The 19,971-nt window shown below is 41.6% G+C and overlaps 1 protein-coding gene across 1 annotated transcript in view; it reads left to right on the plus strand.

Annotated features, from left to right (window-relative positions):
- The window catches only part of BEND2 (BEN domain containing 2), a 30,046-nt gene extending 12,851 nt beyond the window's left edge, over positions 1–17,195 (plus strand). Inside the window, exons 2-12 of the mRNA XM_063456870.1 lie at positions 1,744–1,914; positions 3,522–3,664; positions 3,810–3,881; positions 9,451–9,525; positions 10,929–11,018; positions 11,787–12,303; positions 12,496–12,696; positions 14,452–14,573; positions 15,056–15,299; positions 15,406–15,609; positions 16,447–17,195. Of these exons, the coding sequence (XP_063312940.1) occupies positions 1,744–1,914; positions 3,522–3,664; positions 3,810–3,881; positions 9,451–9,525; positions 10,929–11,018; positions 11,787–12,303; positions 12,496–12,696; positions 14,452–14,573; positions 15,056–15,299; positions 15,406–15,609; positions 16,447–16,613 (2,006 nt within the window). The 3' untranslated portion in view covers positions 16,614–17,195. The remainder of the gene's footprint in view (positions 1–1,743; positions 1,915–3,521; positions 3,665–3,809; positions 3,882–9,450; positions 9,526–10,928; positions 11,019–11,786; positions 12,304–12,495; positions 12,697–14,451; positions 14,574–15,055; positions 15,300–15,405; positions 15,610–16,446) is intronic.
- The last annotated feature ends 2,776 nt before the right edge of the window (positions 17,196–19,971 follow it).

Below are 19,971 nucleotides of genomic sequence, written 5' to 3' on the forward strand. Positions count from 1 at the left end.
CTGTGTGTAACTTAACATAATTTAACTAGATGCATTCTCCAAATTACTTCATATACCAACTAAAAACCAAACCAACTTAGAAAGTAATTAAAAAAAATAGAATAGGATAGTGGTACGGCGCTAAATATAAAATTGATGCAGATTTATCACCCTTAAAGGGACACTGTAGGCACCCAGACCACTTCTGCTCATTGGAGTGGTCTGGGTGCCAACTCCCACTACGCTTAACCCTGCAAGTGTCATTATTTCAGTTTTTCATAAACTGTAATAATTACATTGCAGGGTTAACTCCACCTCTAGTGGCTGTCTACTAGACAGCCACTAGAGGTCACTTCCCAGTTTCTAGCACAGGTTTCCTGTGCTAGAGCGTCGCTGGACGTCCTCACGCTGTGTGAGGACCTCCAGCGTCGCTCTATTCCCCATAGGAAAGCATTGAAATGATTTTTCAATGCTTTCCTATGGGGAGACGTAATGCGCATGCGCGGCATTTCCGCGCATGCGCATTAGGTCTCCTCGGCCGGTGGGCGAGATTAGTCTCGCCCACCGGCCGACGTAATCACAAGGAGGAGCGTCGCGGAGGCGGAGACAGCGGCGAGGGACATCGCCGCTGTCCCAGGTAAGTCACTGAAGGGGTTTTCAACCCTTCAGTAACCGGGATTGGGGGGTGGGAGGGAGAGGGACCCTCCAGTGCCAGAAAAACAGATCGTTTTTCTGGCACTGGAGTTTCCCTTTAAATCAATCACTAGAAATTCACAATAATACATCTAAATACAAGAATACCAAATAAAGTAAAAGCACACACAAAGTGAAACAATATATATATTAGAATTACCCTTCCTTGTTATGAGTAATTCAGATGTACAACTGGACATTATTCAGTAATATTGGCTCTATTTGATAGTAGTGGGTTGGCAGTATCTCAATTGACCATCAATTTATGGAAGTGATCGGTATTCCCATACATAATTGTATTCTGAATTTTCCTCAATATTCCAATGTATGTTAAGCAGTGAGACACGGACAGTAGGTGGTTAAAAAAAAGTACAGCAAATTTATTAAAGTGAAAGAGCTCCAAGACCATATTTGCGAAGTACGGATTGCATATAACCCTGGTGGAGACGGTCAAATGTCTTCTTGGCGTCTAATGTTAAGAGAAGGCTGGTTGCTTGATTTAAATTTCTAAATCGTCTTGTATTGTCTCTGTCCTGTTGTGTTGGTACAAAATCAGTCTGTACCTGGGACACTAGTTCTGAGAGAATGGCATTTTTTTTTGAGGCCAGGAGCTTAGCATATAAATTTATATTGACAATAAGCAATTAGATGGTTCAGATCTTTGGCTGGTTCAGTAATTTTATCATATGCGCTCCAGCATTTGCTAGCCATGCAGTCTGCATTTAAAAACATTTGTGAAAAAATGGGTCATTCTGAAGAGTCACTGTATACAAGCGTGGTGTTGGGATAGAATCCCAGCTAGATGTTCCATGGTCAACTATAAGTTATATTATTGGAAAGTGGAAGCGTTTACAAACAGAAGCAACATAGCCGCAAAGCAAATGTCACAGAGCAGAGTCACAGAGTGCTGAGGTGCATGATGCCAGGGAGACTTCAGGTAACTATAACTACTTCAGTGTGATGAGGTTGTTATAGGGCATAGACTGTCCCTTTTATTCTTGTGTTTCTACTGAAGTGCATATGAATTATGGGGATATTTCATGAAATTGTTGAATGTGTATTTTATTGTAGACTTTATAAGCCTAAATATGGAGGATGAGGATGAAGATGATGAGCCCGTCCTTATTGAAAGCAGCGCTGAAGTTGATTCCCAGAATTGTCTTCCTATACAAACTATGTTACCAGTGCAGCATACTTCTCAAAGAAGGGATGGAAACCATTACGTGACTCAATTAGAGTATGGTAAAGTACTCTATATTTGTTAGATATATATATTAGACATGAACACTGAAATAACTAGCTCTACGATACTATGAATTGGTTTTGTTTTTCTTAATTAAACCAGCAAAACTATGAGCAGCAGTTTTAGCCTTTCTATCAGACAAGAAAAATGGGACACATGGAGGGGAGAGAAGAAGGGTATTGGACACAGGCAAGGGAGGGGGAAGGGAGGTAGGAATGAGACAGAGGGAGGGAAGGGGGAGAGATGAAGAGTATGGTGTCAGGATTACTGTTGATCCAGCATGCAGAAATAGTATCACAGCTATGACTAAGGATAACGTCAAACCGGACCTTAGAATGTCCGAACTTAACATATCTGAGAATAGTCAAAATACCTGCCGAGCTCAGGGACACAGAATGAGACACAACGATTAGGAAAAGCCAAAAGTCAAGGATACCAGAAATCAGGGAAGTCAAAACGGAGCCAAACTCAAAAACCAGAAAAACACGATCAGGAACACACTCTCGGATAACCATCTAAGGGAAACCACGACAGGGCACTGATCAAAAGGCAATTTGGGTTTAAATAACCCTCATGAAGTTGTAATTGGCTGTATGTGGCCTCTGACCCCAAAACGTGCGTGCAACGTCTATGATGTGACTTTGCATGCACATTAGCACCATCTTTAATGCGGGCAAAGGCTATATCTTTATTAAAACTGGAACCGCAGTGGCCCGCGTCTCTAGGAACGCCACACACGCTGAGGACTGGTCCGGAAAGAGGCCGGGTAGTGGTTTGGCTCGAGCAAGGTAAGTATTTATTATTTCTGTCGCCGTGACCACTGTGTTTCTGTGCGGCCGTGCCGACAGAATCTCGTGGAACCGTTACATATGGGACACAGAGAGGGGAGGGGGGAGAGAGGGAGAAATGTGAAACCTGGAGGGGGAGTGAGGGAATAATGGAACACATGGAGGGGAGGGGAGGGGGAGAGAGGGTGGGTATGGGACACATGGAGTGGAGGGGGAGAGAGGGAAGGTATGGGACACATGGAGGGGAAGGGGAGGGTATGGGACATATGGAAGGTAGGGGAGGAGGGAGAGAGAGTATGGGATACATGGAATAGGACACATGGAGGGGCTGTGGGCCAGAGGGAAGGAGGCACATGGGAGGGCCTGGGTGTGGGAATGAGACACCAAGGGGTGGGATAGGGGAATGAAACACGTGGGAGGGGGGCCCCAGGGCAATTTTCGCACCGGAGCCCAGTGGATTCTAGTTACGCCTCTGGCTGGACCTCTTATTTATTTTATCTTGTGAAATTTCCTGAGGCTTCAGTTCAGTCTGGCAAAGCCTAGTCAACAGCACACTCCTTTTATAAGTGAGTGCTCAATGACACATGTTTTATTGAAGACAACTGAAAGGCAGTGTGTTCATTTAAATAAACCAAACAACATATTATTCACAAATCTGTGAAGTCTGATAACCTTGTACATTGCTAATCATCTTCAAAATGCGTTTAAAAAACAAACAAACTATATTATGATATACATAGGATAACTCAGTAGTCACAAATATTTCTCATGTAAAGAATTTATTGTTTGTATGCATCCTATTCCATCATTATTTTCAGAGGGTGAAGATGAAGCCTCGTTGAACAGATCTGGAATTCCACGCTTAAAGCATTTGCCAAACATCCAGAGTGATAATACTGATGAAATAGAATACAGTTTTCCACAAAAACGCAAGAGAACTTCGTCTGGATTGGTGAATACAGTATGTATAATTGATATCTCTTCTTACACACAGTACCCCAAGATATATACTTTAGTATATGCAATAGGCTGGCTCCGAACATTAATCTGCCATACTAACTTTCCAAATTGAATGTAGTTAACGGTGTATTATTTTGTGTTTGCAGGTAGGATTACGGGGACAAGAATATGACAGCAATTCAAATGTCATGTATGAATATGATGCAGAATATGATGCTGTAAGTAACAGTCTAAAAGAAAACGTACATGAAAAATGTGATGTACTACAGTTCTATGTAAATTCAGAGCTCTCAGAAGTTAAAGAGGAGTATGCTATTTCTGCTTAGACCTCACATAGACTCAGCCTGTTCCCTAACTAGAAACCAGCAACAGAGCTGCAGACCTCTAAGCTCTACTTCCTTCTCATTACCAATAAAAGTAGTCAACAGTATAATTCAAGGGTGTTTTCATATAAATGTGTGTGTGTGTGTATATATATATATATATATATATATATATATATATTATTTCTATAGCACCAGCAAGTTCCGTAGCGCTGTACATACACAATGCTGAAAACTTCCACTAGCCAGCCCTAAAAGTTGCTTGCCATCTTTATTCTCAATTTGATTCGTGATGCTTATGCTGATGTCTGCATTTACTGAGCAACCTGACCTCTCACAGTTTCAAGGCTATTCATTAAAATAAAGAAATAGTCACATCTTGGCTATTTTTGTCCAATTTTTTTCATTCAGAATACATCCTGTTACTATATGCTCTGCTGTTGATTGAACAGATTCCAGTAGCAGTATTGCATGCTCACATTACTAGCCTACAAACTGTTAATGTTAGTGTCCCTTCTGTGCCCCCATGTCATTGTTAGTTCTCTTCCTCATCAAAGTAGGAGGCCATTTCTGTTTTCCTTTCAAATTAAATTAACAAAAAAAAAACACTTAGAATCAAGGCAGCATTTAAAGCAGCATTTGGGTACTGGTGGGTTAATAGATATGTAAAACTTTTTTATTTCTTTTATTTTATATTTAGTAAATAACCCTATGCTTAGTAGCCACAATGACCAGAATAATGCACATAGAGACTTTTATGGATCCATTCACTAAACCTTGCATTGTACATACTTAGAAGTTGAATGGGGAAATTGAAGCAAAAATAGCTCATGTGGAAAATATTTCTCCAACAATCTTACAGTTTGGCTATTTTAGCCACAGTTTTGCATTTCCGATTTTAGTGAATAAACCCCACATCAGTGGCGGCTCTAGACTTTATGAGGCCTTAGGCGAAACTCAAACAAGAGGCCCCCAATTAACACTCATAATAAAAAAACATATAGGGGTTGCATCTTGTGTATAATGAGCTGTAGTTATAATGTATGACAGGTTTGCAGTGCTGGATACAGAGTGCTAGTCTCTGTATTCACTGTTGGGGTGAGTGTGGCATGTCTAGGCAGGATGAGTGACAGGATAGGAGAAGTTAATGTGATAGGGTAAAGAGGGGGTGAGTTTGACAGGGTTATGGGTTATGTGTTGAACGGCTGGAGTAGGGAGTGTGACAAGGCAAAGGGAAAGTGAGCCGGACATGATTACGTGACAGGGTGAGTGTGGCATGGTTGGGCCCACGTGAAAGGGTTAATGTGAAAAAGGATGAGTGTGACAGGGTTGGGGGTGAGTGTGACAGTATGAGAGAAGATGAGTGTGATAGGGTGAGTGTAGAAGAGCGAGGGCCAGTAATTGTGGTATGGATGGAGGGGGTGAGAGCAACAAGATTAGGAGAGGTTAATGTGAGCGAGGTGAAGGGGGCATGACAGCATGTGGGGGGTGAAGTGTGTGGGGGGTGAAGTGTGTGGGGTGGCTGTATGTGTGTGTGGAATTGTGACGGTGGGTAGGTGAGAGTGTGGGAGGCAGTGTTGGAAAGGGTGACAGTGTGTGCAGGGGCAGTGTGTGGGACTGTATGTATTGATGACATAGTGTTGGGGGCTGACAATATGGGTTGCAAGTGTGTGAAAGGGTAACAGGCTGAGAGAGCAGTGTGGAGGAATGTGACACTTTTGGGGGCAGGGTGTGAGTGGGTGACAGTGAGGAGGAAGATGACAGTGTGGGGGCAGTGTGTGACAGTGTGGGGGGACAGGGTGTGTTACAGATTGGAAGGGCAAGGTGTATGGGACACAGTGTAGTGAGGGCAGGGTGTGTGACAGCATGAGGGGGCAGTGTGTATGACAGTGTAGGGGGGCAGGGTGTGTGACCATGTGGGTGGCAGAGTGTGTGGGAGACAGTGTGGGAGAGCAGGGTGTGTGACAGTGGGGGGCATTTTGTGTGAGAAATTGTGTGGGGGCAGAGTGTGTGGCGGACAGCGTGGGGGGCAGGGTATGTGGTGGTCACTGTGGGTGGCAGGGTATGTGTGGGAAGGTTATGTGGTGGTCAGTGTGGGGGCAGGTTATGTGGGGGTCAGGGTATGTGGTGGTCACTGTGGGGGTCAGGGTATGTGGTGGTCATTGTGGGGGTCAGGGTATGTGGCGGTCAATGTGGGGGACAGTGTCTGTGGTGGTCAATGTGGGGGACAGTGTCTGTGGTGGTCAATGTGGGGGACAGTGTCTGTGGTGGTCAGTGTGATGGTTAGTGTGGGGGGCAGTGTATGTAGTGGTCAGTGGGGGGGACAGTGTCTGTGGTGGTTAGTGTGGGGGCAGTGTATGTGGTGGGCAGGGCATGTTGGGGCAGGGCATGTTTGAGGCAGGTTATGTGGGGGGCAGGGCAGTGTATGTGGGTGGGCAGTGGGGGTGGGAGGGCAGTGTTGGTGGGAGGTCAGTGTATGTAGGTGGACAGTGAGGGTGGGAGGGCAGTGTATGTAGGTGGACAGTGAGGGTGGGAGGGCAGTTTTGCGGCAGTGAGGGTGGGCAGTGTTGGGGCGGAGAGGGCAGTATTGGGGCAGTGAGGGTGGGTGGGCAGTGTTGGGGCAGTGAGGGTGGGTGGGCATTGTTGGGGCAGTGAGGGTGGGTGGGCATTGTTGGGGCAGTGAGGGTGTGCAGTTTTGGGGCAGTGAGAGTGGGTGGGCAGTTTTGGGGCAGTTAGGGTGGGCAGTTTTGGGGCAGTTAGGGTGGGCAGTTTTGGGGCAGTGAGGGTGGGTGGGCATTGTTGGGGCAGTGAGGGTGGGCAGTTTTGGGGCAGTGAGGGTGGGTGGGCAGTTTTGGGGCAGTGAGGGTGGGTGGGCAGTTTTGGGGCAGTGAGGGTGGGCAGTTTTGGGGCAGTGAGGGTGGGTTGGCATTGTTGGGGCAGTGAGGGTGGGTGGGCAGTTTTGGGGCAGTGAGGGTGGGCAGTGAGGGTGGGTGGGTAGTTTTGGGGCAGTGAGGGTGGGCAGTGAGGGTGGGTGGGTAGTTTTGGGGCAGTGAGGGTGGGTGGGTAGTTTTGGGGCAGTGAGGGTGGGCAGTGAGGGTGGGTGGGTAGTTTTGGGGCAGTGAGGGTGGGCAGTGAGGGTGGGTGGGTAGTTTTGGGGCAGTGAGGGTGGGCAGTGAGGGTGGGTGGGTAGTTTTGGGGCAGTGAGGGTGGGTAGTTTTGGGGCAGTGAGGGTGGGTGGGTAGTTTTGGGGCAGTGAGGGTGGGCAGTGAGGGTGGGTGGGTAGTTTTGGGGCAGTGAGGGTGGGTGGGTAGTTTTGGGGCAGTGAGGGTGGGCAGTGAGGGTGGGTGGGTAGTTTTGGGGCAGTGAGGGTGGGCAGTGAGGGTGGGTGGGTAGTTTTGGGGCAGTGAGGGTGGGCAGTGAGGGTGGGTGGGTAGTTTTGGGGCAGTGAGGGTGGGCAGTGAGGGTGGGTGGGTAGTTTTGGGGCAGTGAGGGTGGGCAGTGAGGGTGGGTGGGTAGTTTTGGGGCAGTGAGGGTGGGCAGTGAGGGTGGGTGGGTAGTTTTGGGGCAGTGAGGGTGGGTAGTTTTGGGGCAGTGAGGGTGGGTGGGTAGTTTTGGGGCAGTGAGGGTGGGTGGGTAGTTTTGGGGCAGTGAGGGTGGGTGGGCATGTTTAGGGGCAGTGAGGGTGGGTGGGCATGTTTAGGCACAGTGTGTGTGGAGGCTGTGACAAGCCTCCACACACTAAAATACCTTTTTTTATTATATAATTACCTGGTGGTCCAGTGGTTGAAATTCCCTGGTGGTCCAGTGGCAGCAGTCCCTGGTGGTCCGGTGGGATGACTGTTCTGTCTGCAGCTCCGCGAGAGCTGCAGACCTTGTTCTCGCGAGAGCCTGTCAGAGCGCGAGGCCTTAGGCGGCCGCCTAAATCGCCTAATTAGAGAGCCGCCTCTGCCCCACATACACAATAATTTTAAAGTAGAGACATCTAAGGAAGTATGAGTTGACTGCTAATTGATCAGAGATTAGATATATAACATAAAGAGGAATGAGAACATGGTCATGGCTGAGAGACTAGCAACACAAAATTAATAAAATAACAAAATAATGAAAACCAGAGTCTCCCATGTACTCAGGCAGCCGTGCAGCCACAGTTAAATTAAAATGTCTTCTTTCCAGAAGCCGCATTTCCCAATCACAGAGCCCAAATGTCCTCTTGCCAAACGTGGGAGGGGGGAGGAGGGGTGGGGGTGAGTGGTAATTTTGAATAATTGTTTGCCACTCGCCTAATAGCAGTGAACTTTTGAAAAGTCAGCCCTGGCAATTGGAAATTTAGCCTTAGATTTCCCATGAATCCACTAGTGTCAGTTCTCTTTTAAAAACAGCTGATTACTGTAACAATGGACACACACTTCATATCTGTGAGCCACAGAAATCACGTTAGGTAATAGAGATGGGCATTGGCAATTTAGCGCTCTGTAAACATGATCGTAATCTCATGTAACTCAGGCACCGTGCAGGGAGTTCTGATCTGTAACATACAGGCTGTACACCTCGAATACAATCTTACAGAACTGTGGGGGAGTGAGATCACAAGTAAATTCCTGTATCTCCTCCTCTTCACATGTATAGATGTGCAGATACACTTAAAAAAGGTAAGCGTTAATAATCTACTGGTCCCCTAACTGCACTTCACTGTGATTGGCTTTTAACTCATGTATTACATAACTTCACTGTGATTGGCTTTTAACTCATGTATTACATAACTTCACTGTGATTGGCTTTTAACTCATGTATTACATAACTTCACTGTGATTGGCTTTTAACTCATGTATTACATAATCACACTGGTGTATATACATTGTGGTAGCCAAGTTGCTTGCAAATGTTTTCTGAAAAGCTATTTCCATTTCTGTTTTGTTTTTTATTTCTTTAACATGTGCTGCCTCTTCCTAACCTTTGATTTCATTGCCCAAAAGCAGCTGCACAAGATATCCTGCAACACCTAGCAAGCACCAGCTTGCTTAGAATTTTCAGATACTACAAAAGTAATTTTGGGGAAGGGTGGCTGTGCATTCTGTCCTTTCAATTCCCAGAAGTTACGTACTAGGAGACTTGTAGTTGAGAGTACCTTTTAGAGTACCTTTTAGATCTGGTTAGTAGCATATAATTGCATATATATATATATATGGTATGTGTTTGCTAAGTGCATATGATAATGTTTTATGTAATATGATTATCTGAGACAGTGAAGCTTGATTAATTCATGTATTAGAGTATGACTGAACAGAACATTCTTCTGTTGTTATACACAAAGTGCAACGATATGAAGAGGGTGGAACCGAAAAATAGGTCTATTCAGATGTAGCACATGTCCAATATCTTATCAATGGTGACACTATCTCATGGTTTGTGGCACTTGATATATATTGGCAACTGAAATAATTAACAATGTTATTTTATCTTGCAGGCGAGTGTCATGTCAGAGAGTTCTTACACTGGAGATCAACAGAGAATTCTTGCAGAGGTCCTTAACTACTGCCAGGTGATCAAATCTGTTCTCCACATAAAAAAATAGTCACCAGAACAAAATAATACATTTTCACATGGATGTAAACATTTATCAGCTTTGTCATCTTCTACAAAAATCCTCTTTGCTTTGATGTGTGTTTAGAATGTGTTTCTAAAGTGTGAACAGTTCTGTCAAGATCTCTGGTTCTGTAGAGTGACATCAGACACATTATTTACATTCAAAGTAAAATGTATTGCAACATCATTTTGGTACACTTGAGCAGACAAGGAACAAAGGTGTTTTGTAATCCTCGTTTTGCTAGTTATTGTAATTTTTTTTATACATACACTTCCCGTGTGATATTATACCTGAAAACACCAGCACTTTCTCATAGAAAATTGAGGTTTTTGACATGACGAAGAAGAAAGAAAGGAAGGAAAACAATATTTGTTTTGGAGAACTTTAAATACGTCCAAGGTTTTAATAAAATTCAATATGAAAGCAATTTATTTTTCTAGAGCAAAGGGGATTGATTTTAAGGGTGAGATTGGAAGATGGAGGATAAATGTGTGAAAAGGTTACATATTGGATCATAGATGCCCGGAATTGCGTTCCAGTTGAGGTTCCTGAGGCTAACATTGTTAAGAAATGTAGAAGTTCTCTCCGGTATGCATAAGGATACCCTGAAAAATGAAAACAATTACGTTTTATGTACATTGATAGTTGCTAGACTAGACATGCTAATCTGTCATGCTAATCAGTGTTTCTAAAAACAATCCTGCGTATATGAATGTCCTGTTTTTTTAAACTTTTCCTAAAAAAAAAGAGAATACATGTTAACATCTTTCTTTAGTAACTGATATCCCCTGTTTTAAATTGCTGTCTTTAGGGAGGCTTTGCCAATTCTTGATCAAGAGAAGCGTTAGTTGCTGTTTGGTACTGCTTTATTATGACTTAATTTTTTTAAATATTTTTTTTGTATTATTCTTTATCATGTACTGAGCAAGAAAGTATGCTTTGGGCACTGGGAAACATTCCACCCCCCAAGAAAAACAGCTTGAAAAATACTTTTTTTTTAAAAAACTACTTTTTTTTTCTTCTAGTTTTTATTGAACATAACTTTAAACAAGCTAATAACAGACAGACAGTTCATAGTACAATGCAAGCAGAAAGTAAATCATGACCGAATCTGTTCTGCATTGCCAAAAGGGATGGTCCTTTTAGCTATTGTGGCTATATTGGTGGTAATATTGGTGCTAATGCTCCTTAATTATGCGTTTATCTAGTCGGCCATTGCCAACTGTACGAGTTAAGAGTGCAAATTATTAGTATAAACTATAGACTGGTAAATATAACTAAACAGGTTCAAGCCTTTTAAAATATTTTTTAACCTAATTCATTTCAGAACTAATGTCCTTGTACATTTAATATGATAGGCCATGTATGACATAGTTCAGAAATTGGATAAGAAGATGGACGTGCTCCAGAGAAAAGTTTCAGATATGCACCATGTTCGACTTAGACCTGTAAGTAAATGTTAAAATCTGTCTTGAATAACAATGTGACATCATTTGATGGTCAAGTTATTTAAAATGGGACTATAAATTGAAAACAAAAATCTATATTTTTATAGCCATAAAAAAGGGAAAATTTGTTTCATTTGACATTTCCATGTTGATATTTTGACTACGGTAATTCATCAAACTTTATTTACTGCAAAAAAAAAAAATTGGGAAATTAAATCAAATTATTCTTTCATTTCATATCTGAGCTATCACAATGCGTAGACAATAAAATATTTTCAATTGGATTCTGTGGTATTAGGTTGTGTTCTGGCTTTTTTTTTTTTTTTTTTTATCTAATCTTTTTAAACCCAAGTTTTCATTCATGGAGCAAAATTCTATCAAAGTGAGCTTACAGAGAATGAAAAACTCCTGGATTTTATTTTTGACACAGAGGCATGAAATCCTAAAACACTTTTATTTATACCATGTATTATCTAACGATAGGAAAATGCAGGGTAGATGCTTTTATTCATTATCTTACTAGCTGCTTGCATACACTATAAAATCATACCATGAATAACCAAATTATTAAACAATGATCATTCAAGTATAAATTTGATAGAATATAATAATATGCACAATTGAAGATGGGAATGCAGAAAATAGGTGGACTAGTGATGTCCATCCTCTTTGGTAGAAACAGAGAGATAAAATGAAATAAAATTGTTGATAATGTTATAATTAATGTTTTTTAATTATTTTTTGCTAATATTTTTAATATGTGCACAGAGACCGTTTGTCCTTCCACACAGAAGCTCACCTCTTTCAGCTCAGTTCAAAATTAGGCAACATAAATTAAACCAAAGAGTACTCAGTCCACACTTGCCACCCCCTCCACAAGGATATCATCCACCTCCACTAAGGATGAAGGTAGTAAGAAACGTACGACTACAGCCTCCCACCTCATTTAAACCCGGTCATGCAAGATCTCAGTCTATTGAACCCCAACAGAGAAGTCCTCCTCTCCCCACTATAATCTCTACGCACTCACTGCAGACTCCTTTTTCTGTGTCAGACACCCAGAATAACAATTCACAAGATGTAGTTGAGGTCTTGCCTGAAAGCACTTGCGTTTCATCCCCAATTATAAGTGCATCAGTGGCACCTCCTCTTATTAGACAGACGACATCTGAAGCAAATTTCAAAGAAGAGGACCCACTTCCCATAACTCATGTGGCTTCACCTGGAGGCATAATTATGAGCGAGGAACAACCTTCATCTTCCGTTCCAACTATTGCTGGATATGGTGAGTTACAATCATCTTGTTTTGTTAGTTCTTGCTTTACTTATATTTATGCTATTTATAGTAATTTATTTATGCTTTATTTAAAGGGATTTTGTGAGGTCATGCTTTGTAAATGTTATATTTGTTTTAAATTTAAGTGCTATTTTAAAATACAATAATTTTATGATCTCTTTTTATATCTCTTATTCGTAGAGTTCCTTGGAAACCCAGCTCGAAACATAAAAATTCCTGGAACTTATTTAATGAAAGCAAGACAGAAGACAAGGCCAAAGTATTCAGCACGATATTTGTTTCGGATTTTGTTCTCTAAAGAGACATTAATAGGCTGTGCCACAGGAACGAATGCACAAAGTTTGAGCTCTCTTGATGTCAATATTGTTTCAGCAGTAAGAGGTATGCAGACAGTTGAGCAATGGCTGGATTTTATTGACTGTTGCAGTTGTGACAAACTAGCATGATACCCTGCCTTGAAAATCCCTGGTCCACGGAGGCCCTTAGTTTTAGCATGCCTCAGCGGTCTTGAGGAAACCTTCCACTATGGTGTTTATTTTTTAAATACAGGATATAAATAAAGCTAATGGTTAGAACAGGTAAACCATTTCTTCCAGTGAGGCAGTTACATAAGTTACGTAGGCCTTAGGGGACAAAAGTGAGGACTTCTCTAATGCAGGATTAAGGGAAGGGAGTGATGCAAATGCTAAGCAATCGAGAAGGGTAGAGGTCCTGTGTGTGAACTTATTTTGGCTGAGAGTACATATCTTTTTGGGTATAAAAGCTCCTAAAGTTTTTAGAGGTCAATTTATAGAGTAAAAATGTATGTCACACATAGGATGACTCTTGTTACGCAGGGATAGGGGGGTTTCTATACGATCAATCAACTGCCAAAATTCTGTATATCATATATAAAATATGAGCACAACTATATATTTTTTTTTAAATTCTTTATTTATTCCAAGGTAAGACACCACATGAAATCATACATTACAACAGTGTTATAAATATTATTCCAAAGACATATCCATATTCGCACGAAGTGAACAAGCGTGCGTTTTTATAGAAACAAACTTCAACATCGTGCAGCAAACTGTTGTGTGTCAACTGCTGTAGTCCGTACATCAGTGGTGCCCTGCCAGGTTTTTTGATAAAGGGTAAAATAGTGAGAATCTGACCAACCATTGTGAGCAGGACCCTGATATCCAGTGCCTAGGTTTGTCGACCTATACAGTTCTCTGGTGGGATCATAGCAATCGAGGTATCTAGCTCAGCTTTTAGTGTCCCCAGTGTTGTATTTCCAGTTTAGTGTTATTGCCTCCTGTGTCTCATCATAGGAAAGGTAAGATGAGCACAACTATTAAGAGTTTAGGAGATGTGGCTGACCTTAACTAATTGCAAAATGCTGAAAACGCTCAGATTTTAGGATAAATGTATAGGAATACATCACATTTGATCTAAAATGGCTTTGTACGTCATGTTTTCTCTCCTCTTTTGTTATCAAACTATGTATGACTAAAAACTTAACACAAATAAACATTGTCAAAAAATAAATAAAATATAAAATGAGGGAGCGTTAACACCTGCTGTGGTAGAATAAAAAGGAAAAAGTCAGTTGCTTGGTATAGATCTGCTCCCAAACTGAGGTATTCTCATTTCCGGAGTCCCATGTCTTATGGAAGAAGGGAATGGTATTGCGGACTATAGACGTAAGTTTATCCAATAAATAACTGTCAGCGACCTTAGCAATGACCTCCCCAATTAAAGGGGTCCCATCCCTGAACCAAACTGCAGCAAGAGACCTTGAGCTGCCATTTTGATAAGATCTTCATAAACATAAAAGGGTAAGATCAGCTTCAGCTGGAGTGTCCTTTTAAATTTCAAATTCACTCTGAACTCCACGCAATTCCCACTTTATTGAATAACACTACGTTTCAAGTTACTATGAACATCCTACCCAGAAATGTTTACAACCTGTAATTGTACAGAAAAATATATAATTCTTTACTGTAAATGTGCATGCTGAATATGTAAGCAGTATATACAAAACATCCCCTTAGCTGAGGATAAACACCACAATTAGGGCAGTGATAAGTCATTTTAACCCGTTTACTCTGGCTTTGTGGGCCTGGATGATCGTTTTTTTTTTTTTTACAGAGTTCCTAACATCTACTTTCCCAGAATGTGATCTCTGTGAACATGGAAAAGACTGGAAAACCTGCATCACAAACATTAACTCCATGATTCGCACTTTACAAGCAGAAGCCAAGACCATCACAGTAAGTCACACAAAATTAAGCTTCAGTGAAGGGAAACTATAGAATATTTCAATCTGATCAGTAGCACACTGGTGAATATTTGTAAGAAATGTGTATCTCATGCTCTTTAAATTGAACTTTGATTACACACATGTGGCTCCTGCAAACTCTTGCAGGCTAGTAACAGAGCAGGGCAGGAGATCAGAAGTTCTAAATTAAACAGAATGTGCAATAAAGGAAGCATAAACATTAGATCTATCTTTACAGGAAGTGTTTTGGAAGGCTATGCAAGACACATGCAGGGATGTGTGACTAGGACAGCATAAACAAAGTGATCTACATATAAATGTCAGAGAATTGAGCAATGAGACTTCCGGGACATGAGCTATACACCAACACTACTTCATTAAGTTAAAGTTGTTTTGGTGCCTATAGTGTCCCTTTTATGCTAAAGCTGTGTTGTTGTCTATACTATCCATTTAAATATATATTTTATTTTGAAGGCAATAATGTATCCAAATCAGACAGCTCCTCAAAAGACTGAAGAATCAATTTGTGTGGATTCTGATGCTGAAGAAGATGAAAAAGTGTTTGCAGAGGTGCTTGAAAAACCACACGAAACAACTGCTTCTGCTACAATACAACCAAGCACCACAGTTACTACAACAGTAGACCAACAATATGACAATGAACTGGAAGTCATTTTACCAGGGTCTTTATCAAAGCAACCACCCTATGATCCTCTGGGTAATTTCCTTGACCAGAAAAATCTAATTGACCTATTTTACTATTTTATAATGATAGCAGGGCTGTAGAGTTTATATTTTCCATGATCTGTTTGTTTTTCTACTAGAACAATTTGGTGAAGTCGGGAGGAACGTCCAGTTACCATTCTCTGTTATTTATATTGCAAAGGGGAAGTCTCGCCCAGAGCTCTCTGCCAGATATCTTATAAGACATCTCTTTACGGAAGATGTGCTTGTGAAGAGCAATGTCTATGGGAATCTGGAACGTGGTGTGCTTCCATTGGATAGCAACAAAATGAGTGCTTTAAGAGGTATATGTATTTTAAAATGTATAAGCTTAGTGTACACATACTGAGGGTAGGACCAATATTGCTAGAATTAATTAACTGTGAACACCATAGTAGCTATCATACAGGTGAATATTCACTAAATGCTGAGCAGCAACTAAATATCAGGCAAGTGCTGATTAGCTGTTACATTTTACCCACTTGGCTATTCATGTCAAGGTAAATTTGTTTATATCAACTTAATTTGCATTTCCATTTAGGGGCACTTTGGTGCCTGTTTAAATAAGCCGAATCTCAATATAACTTGGCTAATTGAGTTATTCACTAAGAGCCACATCCCCTTTATTCATTTGGTTAGTTCCCATAAGGACCAGAGGAATTCCACTCATAACGCTAAGTCTCCCTAACGCTACCCCAAACAACCTTTAATCCTGTAATGATATCCAATCCTAAATCCACATGGACTCATCTCCTGTACAGTATCAGCTGAGATCATGTAATGTTCCCTCATCTCCCTAAGTTGAAACAATTAGAAGGAATCATGTCAATAGCTAGATTTGAATGTAGAGCTGAACATTTTAATAATTTTTAAAATGGTAGTTTCCATGACCTAGTTTATTTATCAGTACATACACAAAACCTTTCATAGGAATAGTGTTTACTGGGATGCATACACAAAAATCAATCAACTATAGATACATGACAGTTCCTCTCTAATGCTAAACACTGATTTAACCTGTAGTTCTAGACTTTTCTAACTTATCTAAATTATAGTTGCTTTATTTCAAAGCTATTATCACATAAATAAGTCTCAGTCCTATTTTCTGAAGTTTATCATTTTCCCCCATCTTTAATCTCCAGACTTTCTTCAAGAGAACTACCCATCTTTTGATCTGAAGGAATCTGGCTATGACTGGAAAGCATGTGTTGCTGCCATAAACAGTACCATTCGAAGTCTCCGCCATGACCAGAAAAAAGCAGCATTACAAACTCACAAAAAGATCCCATATCCAGTACCTAAGAAGTGAGGCATGAGTCAAATCTCATATGAATCACCACACAGTTGATTTGAAATCTTGTTTAGTTTTTACTGCTGATTTTGGTGCTATCTGTACATCTTGATGTTGTCTACTGGCCAGGATTTAAAAGTGATCTTCGATCTTTCATTCAGATACACAAAGTCATGTCCACATCTTCATAATGCAACATCTGAGTCACAAGTGGTCGCAATATATTAAATAAAGCAGTGTCTAGCCAATCCCCAGGAGCTACCGTTCCAAAGAATCTTACAACTGACTTCTAACTTTTTAAACATATATATTTAATATCTTTATGATTGTACCACTTTTCTGGGTTCCGTGACAAACACTTTTGGTTCCAAACAATGTTTCCAAAACTCCATAAATATGGGTCATTCACAATGAAGGTACATATTCAAACATTAATCTGTCTTGAATCATATCTATGCCTTTCTGCCGATAATCTTTTAAAACCAATTAATGGTGGAAGAACACAAAAACTATGACTTCAGCTTTGTTCTGGAAAGATTTGTACCATATATATCAAAAGTAAACGTGTGCAGGATTATTGCCTGCAAAATGGACATGCCAGAGATGTGCCTATGTGTTTTTCTACTGAGATATATTTTTTTTTTACACTGAAGGAGCACCAACATTAATATTTGTTTTAATGAAAACGTATTTTCTCAAGATGAAGTGAGTGTATGCTACTGATTACTTTTTGGAAGTCTGAAGAATGTGCATTGACAACAGTTTGCAAACTGTGTAAGAATACTGCACAGTACAAAATCATGTGGTATTGGAAGAAATATTATTACAACAGAGACTGTCTTCATTTAAAATTACTTGATCACCTATTAACTTATCACGTGTGATAACAGAGCAAATTGATAACCATTACTTACTGTGATAGAGTTGTTGTGGTCAGTAAGCAGGTATTAATTTATGTACAGCTATTAACTTTTTAAGGGGTGCTCCAAAAAGCTAAACCGTTAGAAAAACACATCACCCCACTCACACACACACACACCACCCCCCCCACACACACACACCACCCCCACCCCCACACACCACACCACACCACACCACCCCCCTCCACACACACACACACCACCCCCACACACACACACCACCCTACACACAAACACATCACCCCACACACAAACACATACACTGTACCCCTCAATGCAGTGTGTGTACACGTAGCAGTCTGTGTGTGTGTGTGTGTGTGTACTCAGCAGTCTGTGTGTGTGTACTCAGCTGTGTGTGTGTACTCAGCAGTCTGTGTGTGTGTACTCAGCAGTGTGTGTGTGTGTGTGTGTGTGTACTCAGCAGTCTGTGTGTGTGTACTCAGCAGTGTGTGTGTACTCAGCAGTCTGTGTGTGTGTGTGTATTTAGCAGTCTGTGTGTGTGTATTTAGCAGTCTGTGTGTATGTACTGAGCAGTCTGTGTGTGTGTGTACTCAGCAGTCTGTGTGTGTGTGTACTCAGCAGTCTGTGTGTATTTAGCATTCTGTGTGTGTGTGTGTGTACTCAGCAGTCTGTGTGTGTGTGTGTGTACTCAGCAGTCTGTGTGTGTGTATTTAGCAGTCTGTGTGTGTGTACTCAGCAGTCTGTGTGTGTGTACTCAGCTGTGTGCGTACTCAGCAGTGTGTGTGTATTTAGCAGTCTGTGTGTGTGTGTGTGTACTCAGCAGTCTGTGTGTGTGTACTCAGCAGTGTGTGTGTACTCAGCAGTCTGTGTGTGTGTGTGTGTATTTAGCAGTCTGTGTGTGTGTATTTAGCAGTCTGTGTGTATTCAGCAGACTGTGTACTCAGCAGTCTGTGTGTGTATTCAGCAGTCTGCTAAATACAGACAGACTGCTAAGTACACAGACAGACTGCTAAGTACACAGACAGACAGACTGCTAAATACACAGACAGACAGACTGCTAAATACACATACAGACAGACTGCTTAATACACATACAGACAGACTGCCGAGCACACACACAAACATGTTAATTAGTTCGGACAACTGTATGAGTTTTTTCTAAACTTAAACCTCAGTATTCAGGTTTAATTGCCGTTTTGGCACTTTGAGGGGAAAAAAATTGGCATGTATTACGGTTTGGGCACTCGGGCTCAAAAAGGTTCGCCATCACTGGTCTAGGGGGCTAGATAGTGTTTTTAACACTATAGGGTCAGGAATACATGTTTGTGTACAATATACATTTGTATGGTGTGCTCTTCTCTAAATCCAAGGTATTTTGCTTCAATTATTCTTGGTTTCATAATATTTAGCTTATTTTCAAATGTTTAAATACTATGTATACTATACTATGCATAGTCTACAAAATCAAATGGTAGCATTCGACTTCCAATATATTGCAGGGATATTCTGCATGTTTTTAAAAATAATTTTCTAATAATAAATTATATGTGTTTTTGTTTAACATGTTAGGAGTATATAAAATGTATGTCTGTTTGTTTGTTTTTTATTTTATTTTTTTTATTTTTAGAAAAAATGCAGTGTATACAATACTGCCTAGGCAATCACTCAGATGGCCACCAGAGGCAAGGGCGTACCTGGAGCATTTGGCGCCAGGGGCAGATCTTATATCTGTCTCTTACCTGCCCCCCCCTCCCTGACTCTTACCTGTCCTACCCCTCTCTGACTTTTACCTGCCCCCCTCCCTGTTTCTTACTTGCCCCCCCCCCCCTGACTCTTACCTGTGTCCAGGGAGGGGACACACACTACATTTCCTGGCGGTCCAGTGGCACAGCATAGGTCCCCGATGGTCCAGTGGCACAGTATCTGTCTCTGGTGGTCCAGTGGCACAGCATAGGGGCCCAGGAGTGTCCACCTTTTATCCACCTCTAGCAGCAGCAGGTCCCCTGTTCTTGCGATCCGTGAGAGTGTTGACACGGGTTGCTATGGCAACCCGCAGCAACGCTCTCACGGATCGCGAGAATAGAGGACCTGCTGCTGCTGGATCTGAAACAAGCGTGGAGACTCTGTAAGCAGACTGGCCCTATCAAAGTGCACCCCCCTAGTGAGTGGCACCCGACGCGGACCGCCCCCTCCACTCCCTCCTTAGTACGCCACTGACCAGAGGTGGTTGGTTCCTGGAGCAGTGCTGCATAATGTACAGCACTGATGTTTAATGTCTCCACGCTCCGCATCAGGCACTGAACGTTCCCCATAGAGATGCATTGATTCATGTTATTCACACATGCGCAATAGCCTCACAATGCTTTCCTATGGGAAAGCATTAGGTTGGCCGAGATCATCAAATTAAATTATCTTATGCAAGGAGGCGGAACGGGGTAAAGCCAGCGTCACTAGAAATAAGGTGAGTTTAATAACTTTTAAAATCAGGAGAGGGG

This window comes from Pelobates fuscus, chromosome 1 (genome assembly GCF_036172605.1).
Source record: "Pelobates fuscus isolate aPelFus1 chromosome 1, aPelFus1.pri, whole genome shotgun sequence".
NCBI lineage: Eukaryota > Metazoa > Chordata > Amphibia > Anura > Pelobatidae > Pelobates > Pelobates fuscus.